The sequence below is a fragment of the Orbicella franksi genome, chromosome 13 (genome assembly GCF_964199315.1).
Source record: "Orbicella franksi chromosome 13, jaOrbFran1.1, whole genome shotgun sequence".
Lineage (NCBI taxonomy): Eukaryota > Metazoa > Cnidaria > Anthozoa > Scleractinia > Merulinidae > Orbicella > Orbicella franksi.
This window is the reverse complement of record NC_138157.1, coordinates 6,905,709-6,916,583: the sequence shown is the minus strand read 5'-3', so window position 1 is coordinate 6,916,583 and position 10,875 is coordinate 6,905,709. Positions and strand designations below refer to the sequence as shown.

At 40.2% G+C, this 10,875-nt stretch overlaps 1 protein-coding gene and 1 pseudogene across 2 annotated transcripts in view; one reads left to right on the top strand and one right to left on the bottom strand.

The window, feature by feature from the left end:
• The first annotated feature begins 4,654 nt into the window (after window positions 1–4,654).
• LOC145466313 (uncharacterized) lies at window positions 4,655–7,987 on the top strand (annotated as a pseudogene).
• A 594-nt stretch (window positions 7,988–8,581) lies between these two features.
• Window positions 8,582–10,875, bottom strand: part of LOC145465787 (short-chain collagen C4-like) — a 32,138-nt gene continuing 29,844 nt past the window's right edge. For both annotated transcript variants that reach the window (XM_081449546.1, XM_081449544.1), the window contains 4 exons: window positions 10,782–10,840; window positions 10,626–10,688; window positions 9,846–9,926; window positions 8,582–9,258 (listed from right to left, as the gene is read on the bottom strand). In XM_081449546.1, coding sequence (XP_081305672.1) covers window positions 8,783–9,258; window positions 9,846–9,926; window positions 10,626–10,688; window positions 10,782–10,840 — 679 coding nt within the window. In that variant the 3' untranslated portion in view covers window positions 8,582–8,782. The remainder of the gene's footprint in view (window positions 9,259–9,845; window positions 9,927–10,625; window positions 10,689–10,781; window positions 10,841–10,875) is intronic.

Genomic DNA, 10,875 nt, shown 5'->3' with positions numbered 1-10,875 from the left:
TCGAAAAATATGCTTAACTTAATAAATTTGTTTTTATATTAATAAAAACAAAAACAAGAAAAAACAGAAAAAAAATGTACAATGTACTGCTTGGGTTTTTTAATGGACGCGTATCTACGCGATATTACAATAAACCAAAAGAAGATCAAGGTAAGAGAGTAAATCCCCCAGATAAGCCTTATACCCAAGTTAATCCCTCTTAAGTTATTTTTTTAGACATTGTACCCAGTTCTTCCGAGACTGTACTTTACTTTCCCGTTGCGTGGATGTTTTCACCTGGAGGATTTGTTTATGTTTCGTTTCGTTCATAGATCGAAGGAAAACCTCCAACGCTGTGAGGATGTCTCCTTTGATGTCTTAATATCATAGAAACAAAGAAGCTTCGGCACTCGCTATGTTTTAATACATTTCGAAAGTTAAATAGGAGTTTAAATAAGGGACAGATGTTCCTTGCACAAACAATAAAAACGGAAGGAACGATAGAGAAACTAGCAGACAAACGAGTGCAAAGCAAACAAACGCCCAAACACAACATAACTGAACAAACAGAGTGCAGACAGACGCTCCCCGCCCAAACAACGAAAGGCAATTTAAGCAACAACAACAACAACGTTAAGGACAACGTTGATTAAAAATAGACTTTATATTCAACCCACGAATCTTTCAAGGATTTAGATTCCTTCACTGTTTGTCTATCACTGCTAAAGATATTCCAAACAGATAATGCAAGACAGCGAAGAAATTCCAAAGAGAAATTTTGAAAATTGGCATTCGTAGTTCACGTTCTCCAAGCAGAATGTGCCTATTTCACACGTTGCTGTTTTGTATAGAACGGCAAAGGAATAAACAGAGAATTATACAGCAACTGTTCTCGTTGCCGTTGCAGTTGTGGTCTGCTGTTAAGCTCCTTAAAACCGAATGAAAGGTAAAAGAATGAACAGCTAAGCATGCAAGCACAAAGCAAACGAAACCCCAGCTCAGACAGGTGAGAATGCAGAGAAGATCTGTGCTACGAAACGTTAAAAATCAAACATAAAATGACTTTTCACCACGTTTCCGGCCGGCCATTTCATGGTCATCTGTAGACCTGGCTTCATGCCTGCCCTTTTTAACTCTTTCTAGTTATTTCAGGTAGCCAGGTCCCAAGGGGAAATATAAAACTTGAACCTTGGTCACGAGTTTTGGAAAAATTTATTCTATACGCATTTTGCTCCTCCCTACCCCTGTGCAATGTTGACAAAACACTTTCATCCTGTTCATCCAGCACAATTTGCGCAAGGTCGTTGCTTGGTTCGTCTCATAGTTGCGAGAAAGTGGCTTGTGCTGTCCACGCATTGCGCGAGTAACATCCCTGGAAGAACTGGGTACCGTATCTAAAATAACGTTAACTTAAGTGGGATTATCTTGGGTATGAGACCTATATGGGGACTGACTGTCTTACCTTGATCTTCGATTGGATGAAATGATTATGACCCTCATTTTGAAGTCTCGGAACAAGCCTAGTAGAGAGCGCGCAATTTTGTTCCTTTGGCTCCTTGAAAATTCTCAATTGTGCTGAGAAGACACAAATGTCTGTCGCGATTTAACAGACTTTGAAAGGCCATGGAGATTTTCCAAAGCGCAGGAAACAGCTTGCAATTCATGTAAGCATACCGTTCTAACATAAGACTTTGGGTTGAGTCTCATTCTGTCCCATAAGACTTTAGGTAATCTCTATACTGGAGCATTAGGCACAGCTGCTTTCTATTCTAGATGTTGTCTGCCCAGCAAACTCACGCCTGACACAACTGTAACGCTCGGTTGCAGTCATTTTCTTATCCAATATTGTGCATTTTGTGAATTGTGATCTATTTTAAAGTTTAGTAGACTTAAATCTGAAAATCGAAAAATCGGAAAGTCTTAAACAATCAACTTGTTTCTGAACAGTTGTCTCGATCAGCTGAATTAAATAAGGAATTCATCGTAAAACTAATTTGATAGACAAAGGAAGACGGTACACCCATATTGTTTACAGTAGGAATCTAGCGACTCCGCGGTAATTTTGAGTGGCATTTTTGAACATGAAAATTCGGTAGGTCTTGTTCACCTTTGGCTGCACTGAAGTAAACATTCAAAGCAGTACTCCTTCCCTTCTACTCTATCCGGAAGAGTTTCGAATATGTCGCTGACTTCTTCTGGTGCACCAGCGGACTATAGTAACAGTGGTCTGTTGCATGTTGCATCTTTCACATCATGAGTAGCAAGGTACATTTCGAAACGTTTCAGCCATTATTTTCCAACGTGGACCGACTGAACCGTTGTCTTCGTGTAGGAGAATGAAGGAGATAGAGGTAAGACATTCGCCATTTTACACCAGCAATTGTAGAATTGTATCTTGTAATTAACAAATACAGCGTAGTATGAGCGACAAATCGAGACTTTGAAAACTGGCCGCTTATGATATAGGGTGGCCGCTTAATGCAGGGCCGTTATATATAGGTTCGACTGTACTTTCTTTAGGTCAATACTTCCTCTTCTAAAGTTCTCTTTTCAGAATTCTTTGCTTAGGAGGCTCAGTAATGAGATAATCGCATGTTACAGGGACACTATTTCAGCGATTTCTTGTAATTTTGGTTAAAGTGCTGCTGCATTTAGCTGTGAACCTTCACTTGTACACGGAGCAAAATGAAGATCTGAAGAGAATTGTTAAGTGTCAAGGAAATTATAATTAGTTTTTGGCAATTTTCCCAAGACATAATAACTGAAAAACGTCTGCCAGGGTTTTTCAATTTGTACATGTCATCATAATTAACCTTGTATGTCTGTCCTATTAAGATGGCTCGTACCAGTTTTCAGGTTTTTGACGGTTCATAACTTTGTAAGAATAGAACAAAAAGGCAGACGAGGGCCACTGTAATATTTTTGTAGGTTTGGATTATATAATTTATACTTGACCCAAAACAGCTGTTAGTTTGTCGTCAACAGTTACCATGGCAACTTCCAAAATGATTTTCCAGACCTGATTTTGCGCTTATGTCACTAATAGCTAAAAAATTAACCCGGTGACCCCGAGTATTTTTTTAATCAATAGCTTTTGGCATCTGAAAATGAAAACGCACAACAATTTTAAAATAATCTTACGGAGCCGATTTCTTGCAAACTTGGAAAAGCGACAATTTGCACAAAGTGCAAATTTCCTTCCGTAGAATTTTTTTATTTTCTTCTGACGTTTCCTCTCAATAATAATATTATGTTAAAACAATAAAAAGACGGGGTCACCGGGCTTGTTTTCATGTAAAAGCCTTCGCGAGTCCCGTTATTCTCACGCGCGTAGACACGCGTCCAAAAATCCAGACTTTATAAGATCAGCATTTGCTCATGAGTAGTTCTGACTACCGCTGACTGCTTCGTGTGCCCGCGCGGACGAGCTGGTTCCGAACTGCTAAAACATCATTTACAGTTGTAGTTGTCGTTATATTAAAGACAACCTCCTGGGCTTAACCTCTAGGATTTTTATACAAATTCTGCAAATTCTGGGTAGATTTGCTATGTTTTGCGAGTCCTTTATACGCTCCAGGTGGCTGGCACGATCGATCTTGTTGCCTTTGAAATTTGGGAAACATTGAATTCCCGAAACAATTTTTCTTAAACACACAGAATTGACTAAAGTTGTTCTAGCAGGTAAAGCCTCCTTTATATGCGAATTTCGTCTCCAACAGTACAAAAGTGACCTTGCGCGAAAAACGCCGAACGCCGCCATATTTGTTTTGGTCTTTCGGGTTTTAAATCTCGGGCCTCTGTCGTGCGTGTAACTCACGCGTGACGCACGATGGTGACTTACTCCCCGCACGAGAAAACTGGTACCAGCTACCTTAAATCTCTCTTTCAAAAGCTTCAGACATGTATTTTTTCTGACCAATGGAAACTAGACCATTATATGTAGGTTTCCATCAATGAATGTCTTTTAGTTTTTTACCTTTTGTCATCATACTCACGACAGAGCTCCCTTAAGAGAGCTCTTGTGTTTGTTCCTGCTTATCGTGGTGACCTGCTTTGTATGGTGCCAAAGCTAATCCATGCCCTTTCATGAAAGGCGTTAGTGGTAATCCCTTGTTGAAAGGTGAAGCAGGGTGGGGACTGACGATAAGCTTCAACACAAGCAACTTTCTGTTACTTTTTTGGGGATACACACGCACAAGATGTAATGAGATGGCTAGCTTAAAATATGTCCTTGGCATGGAGTAGAGCTTGATCGATCTTAGCAGTTCCTTGATGACTCCAGTTGGTCTTGAAATGAAATTTTAGTAACCTTTATTTAAAGTAGCTCAGTCACGGTATTTTGGGTTATTTTGGTCTTCAGTCTTCAGCTGAAGATAGAAAAAAACCAAAGAGTTATGTAATAATAAACCATAAAGAAAAAAGGATGGTTAAGGATGGAGAAGATTGACACGGATTACAAAAGTTCTACAGAGATGACAGAGACATGAAACTCTTTACGTTACGCCAATTGTCGAACAAAAGAACAGTAATAACAGTGGTTGACTCTCCCAGGTTTTCGGCAGATTGAACAACAGCTCGTCAGTCAACCCAAGGTCAAATTTATAGGTCAACTTATGTACACATAAATTGTAGTTAATGTAACAACCATGAGCGATCACTGTGAACTGTGTGACATATGAAGCAATCAGATAAAGGGCAGGGTTTCACGGTCCAAAGTCTGGTGGTGATCACATACATTAGTGAAGCAAACTGTAGGCTGAGCCAATCAGGAATGGTTTTACGTTTCTCTTTCAATCAATTCCCAGGCATTAAATGGGAGTCTCGTGTTCACTCATCTCTTCCTACTAGCTGGATTGCCTTGTTCTAAGGCACTCAGAGTTTACTTGTTCTACGACACTGATTTTCCCCTTGTTCTACTTCGCGTTCAGTTCGCACGCTCGCATTCCTGGCCTGGCGTACAGTTGTTTCCGATCTGTATCGCGATCCCGAGATGTTTCGGACCGCATAAACCATGCCGCCAGGAACCCGTCCTCGGCGGTCGACTTCCCCCAAGGTTCACAGCAAATTGATCCAACCGTATGCGGAGTCCTTCCATTGCTTATCTGCGTTCTTTATGCCTGCCACACGGGATACCGTCGACTGAGGTTCGAAATATGCTCGAACGCCGGTTTCGGGACTTAAACACTTCATCACTCGGAAACAACATCAAAACAGCAGCTCAAACTGGTCTTGAAACCTGGTCTTGAGCAAATGTTCAAAGACATGACTTCACAGACATTCAAATGCAGACGATACAACGGCTAATCAAAGATACTGTATAGCAGTCTAGTCGAGAGTCTAAAGCCCCGGTTAGTACCTTCCAAGCCTCCGTCGTCCTGCCCGACTGTCCGCTTTGTGTGTGCCTGGCATAGAGAGCACCACAAGCACTGCCGCAATAAGCTTCATTACACCTTTTCAGGATATTCCGGCCGCAATATATACAAGGTGGTGAGTTTTTTTTTAACTTATTAAAGTTCCCCCTGACAACCCGCAGCTGTCACTGTACGACCACAAGGATAACCTCGTCTTATCCATAACTACGAATTTAAAGGCTAGAGGGAACAGCAAAACCGACGGTCTCCACTTTAATCACAGATAGTAAGGAGCTTGACCTTTTCGGAGTGTCTGTGAAGAGGATTTAGATGAAGTTTTGAACAACTAGTAGATTTATATTAAAACAATTAGATTACTCGCTCTCGATTTCTATGAGGTGATAGTTGATAAAGCCTTCGGCCTCATCAACTATCACCTCATGGAAATCGAGAGCGAGTAATCTAATTGTTTTAGTAGAATTCTTACTAAAATTTACTTCAAACAATGGTTTCCAATTATTTCTCGACGTATCATTTAACTTGGCGCCTTAGAAAGATCGCGGGAATTGAATTGTCATTTAAAATTGAAGTTGTGTGCACGCGCGCATCAGTATTTCAATAATTTCAACTTTTTTTAAAGTCAAGGAACCATAAATGTCCTTCGTTTAGTCTTCTCACGAATTTAACTATCCATTTGCATCAAAACTTTCCTCCAAATCTTTGGAAAAACGAAAAAACGTCGCCATTTCGTAGACGACCTCCAGCCACTACACACTAATTAAACAATAGAGTGTTTCTGTCGAGGAACTATCGGCTGATAGTTGCCCCGCGCGAATTTGATGTTCTTAAAACAAATATTTGTCCGAGAAGCGAAGCTTCGAGGGCAAATATGCTGGTTTTAAGAATATCAAATTTCCAAGGGGCAACTATCAGACCGATGGTTTCGAGACATAAACACTCTATTGTCTTTATTGCTCACCACTAAATTTTCTTCCGCTTGCCAGTTCAAAAATCATATTGAATTATTTTCAACTTTTTTAGAGGAAAGCCGTGAACGCCAAATGTAAAATTTGAAAAAGAAAACGAACAAAAACTCTCTTAATACAAATTCAATTGTTTATTTTCTATAAGCCCCCTTGTTTACAGAAGTATTTTCGCGGACGAGTACTATCTATCCGGGCATTTTCCTCGGACGGGCACTATGGGCTGATAGTGTCTCTCCGCGGATGAACACTATCGTGTCACGTGATCAATTTAAACCAATAAGAATCGGAGAAAATTTAGTGGTGAACTATAATGGCTGATAGTGTGCAATGGCTAAGCCAATCAGATTACAGCATTTGCATTAGTATTGCTGGTTTTCAGTGTCACGCAATTCAAAATAGATCAAAATAAAAAAACAAAACCGGTCAATAGATAAAGTCCAGAATCTGGGAAATAAAAGAAGGTAAATATGCAAAGACTCTCGCCAAAATTCTGGTCACAGCAATTTTTCTTATGCGAGATATGCGGCGAAATCTTTTACCCAAATTTACAGAGATTTGTATGGAGACGCCATGCTGGTGTCCATCCGTATGGGCACCAACATGGCGGCCGGAAACCAACAGAAACATCTGTCACTGAGTTTTGCTACAAAAGCGTGAATTTATCCATCGAGAAACTCTAAAACATTAAAATAATACTTTTTCTAAGACACGAACTGTTCAGATGGCCAAGTTCCCCGAAATAAGTCACTTTTTTAACCATCATGACAGCTCTATAGGCCGTCATGTAAATGCTGCGTCACGCAAAAGCTTAGAAATTCAAGCGTAGTGTATCACAAAACCAAGAACCCATTCGGAGCGAAAATTTGTATGAAAATTAGTTTTCAGCTGCTCTTATACATCATTAAAGTAAAATCTCAGGAAGATCAATAGTTTTGTTGTTTGAATTTTAGTGACGTCATGTGAAAACCAGCTATACTAGTAGAATTCTACTAATACGCGATAGAAATCTCGAGCTCATAATCTAACTGTTTAATAGGAACAATCCTGAAAGTTTGGGAGTAATCGAAAGTGCTTTGGAAACACTCGCCTAACGGTTCGTGTTCCCACAGCATTTCTCGTTCTCCCAAATCGTTGTGATTTCCCTAAGGTTCCTATTTAGCAGGGGGCAACTGCATTCACGTCTTATATGAGTGGGCTGACCCAGAAGTTCTCAACACGATCGCAAGAAATGGTGGAGTGTGTTAGTCTAATTAGGTATGCAGCTGGCGTCCAAGTGTTGGCGTGGGCCATGTACGATTTTGAGTTTCGACAGAACTGAGCCCGGGTGAATAAGACTGTTGATTGGTCAGTTATTGACACCCAGCACTAGTTAACCATATTTTATGTTTCGTGTGCGGCACGCAAAGAAGAGAATCCATTTTTTTCCAATGGACCCCACCGCAGTGTTTTTACAACGGGCGCCGCAAACAGAGCACATGAAACCTTTCCAACCTAAATGGCACATGCTCTACAGAACCCTGCCATTTCAAGCATGTCTGTAACAGATGAAGTGGGTCCCACCCGGGGTGTCACTGCCATGTCCGCTCCATGCGGAAACCAGAGCGGAACGGGGGAGGGAATAGAGGTAGCAGCCACGGATGTTCAAAGTCAAGCTCCTCTCGTCGAAAGTGAAGACAATTTTTGACCCCTTCCCACCTCTATTTATGGACCGGGAATTTATCTTTAGATTGTGTAATATGCGAGCCCTTAGGTATTTACCCAATTTCGGGCACAATTTGGCCCTTTACGGTCAGTGACTTTGTGACCATGTAATGTTGTGGCAGAGTTGAAGAAAAATGAAAATATAACGGTCAATTATCTTTGCTCGAGCTTTTCATTGGAGGGTAAAAACTGTGCAATTTAAAAAAGTTTCTAATCGTTCCCGTTGACGATCAGGACAAGGTTAATAGAACGAAACATCCGTGCCCGTCTTGACTAAGATTTTCCTCTATATAGCATCTTCTAGACTACAGACATGGTGTTCATTTTTATCGATAGTAACTGCATACTTAGTTGTTTGAGTTTGGGTTTGTCTCAAGAAAACGCTATTAGTGGCAACATTTAACATGTCTTTCGTGTTAAATTGCTGAAAATGTAGCGAGAATCCTCAATGAAGAAGTCAGCTAGAGGTATAATTAATTTTGTAGCTTTTACCAATTGGATCGATATCAAGGTCTCTCGATATGACACTGAACAGCATGGAGCAAATAATGATGGTTTGCGGCAATTTATTGTTGTTACTATGATTAATACGCTACATTAATGTGCATCATGATCTCCACTTCGATACCTTTGACTGACAGAGCGAAATTTCGATTATGGTGTACTTTTTGTCTTACGTTATGTTAATCACGAGAGTCTATGAAATTATATGTTCAAAACTTCGTCTTGTATCCTTTAGGTTTCCAATGTAATGGTCACTTTCTGTCACTTGGTGCAGACAGCGCATGTAAACTCTCTTCCGGCAACATATGGACTACACGGGAGTGGGCCACACTGTCCTTCAACGGGGTACAGCAAAGCACCAAGCTTTTTAGCCTTACCACCAGCGACATCTTGTGCATCTTCGTCAACACATATGTAGTCCCGTTGCTTCTTGTGGTTGTAGTATCCAGTCATCAGGTACCCATGATACTCCTCGGTCCAGCCAGATGGACAATCATTCCGTGCGGGCATCATCAGCATTGAGCCACGTGACTTGGCGAAGCAAACAGCACACGGTGCGTTATAGTCATGGAGATTTTTCTTAAATGGGTTGAAACCGCCGACTTGGTACTCAGTGCCATACACGTATCCCGAGCTCTGCCCTCCATCTTTGTATTTGTCGTACTTTGGATTGAGTGGAAGGCAAAGATAATTTACTCCACCACCTTGGTGATTGTAATGCTCACCACCAATTATGCCTAACGGATTAACAAGACGGAATCATTACAGTACAAAGCCGCAAACCTAGGAAGCTAAGAAAGGGCTCATGCGCGATGAGTGATAAGAACAAAAAATAATAGTAACTAAAGTCCAGCTAAACGACAAGAATGATTCGTGAATTTACGAAAAACATCTCTTGTTCAAAATAAAACTCATATGTGGTATTTTTTTTTAAATTCGTGCATTAAACGGGATTTTGACCTCTCCCCCTCCCTATGCTATCCTCCTGAGGCATTTTTTCTTTCCATTGTTATCACAGGGAACGTATTTATTGTATTACCTTTGGCACCAATTTGTTTTGTTATGATAGCCGTGAATATATCGAATTCATAATTATTTAATGTTAAAGTGACGACAGCTCCTGGTCAGCAATGTACTGTCTGCTGGTCATAATTTGAACGGTTTGTAAGAAAGCGATATACTTTATTGCGTCATCAGTGGTTCAGTTGGTGGGGTGAATGTTAAACACATGTCATTCCTAAGATCAAGATTAAAAAAAGTCTTCTTTCCTTTTCATTTATAGCCATTACAGATTAAAATGTTTGAAACATTAGCTAATTCCTACCTTTGTAAACAATTTCAGCACCACTGGGACATGTGGTTCTTCCCCAGCGCACATAATTCACACCAGACTTTCCTGATTCTCCTGCGAAATTAATTCAACTAGCTACTTAATTCCTCACTTCCTTAATTCCTTAATCATGTCCTTGTTCTTTTTAATCGTGGTTCTCGATCCTACGATATTCAATTGTGGTTGGTATCTCAACGTTTCAGTGTCGTTGTATATAAAATGTACTACTTATGTTACTGGTTTTACATTATCCAAACAAATATGTTGAATTTTCATCCTAAGAAGGGACGGGATGGGCTTTACTCCTCCTAGACATTCATTCAGCTAATATGGAAGATTTTAACCGCTTCTTAATTTTTATGCAACTTTTGCGACTTTTTTCACAGCTGCACCAGCTTCCTTTTTACAAGATTTACTGGTTAATGGTAATTGATCACTGTATATGCAGCTCTAGAATAACGTTGATAACTACTACTATTGCAGCAGTTTTACCTGAATGAAGTAAACCCAGAGCTACAGTAATCACTCCGGTCAATCACAAAGAAAAAACAGAACATCTAGTTTAGCAATAAAACCGACAAATACAGGAAGCCAACGCAAAGCGCAGGAACACTTTTGCGAAAAAGTCAAGATCGGTTTCGGGTTTTTTTATCTGACTTGATGAAAAATTGGCGCGATTTTTTTAGCCAATCATGCAATGAGCGGGGTAATACAAAACCTAATTCATTGCGAATTATATTCCCCACTCAAGTAATAACCGCTGTGACAACATACCTTTTGGTCCAGGCGGTCCAGGAGGCCCCATAAAGCCCAGTCCGTAGTTTGGGCCGTCCCGTTCTGAAATAGAAAGAAAACCAACGGCTAAATAATCTAGATCTCAATTAAATATTTAACAATACATGCTCTCATTTAATGACAAAAAGTACGCACCTTGAAAGTATTTGGCCAAGAATTTGAAATTAGCCCTGGGTTGGAGCAATGCTTCCACTCTGCAGAAATGTAATGTAACAAGTAATAAACACAA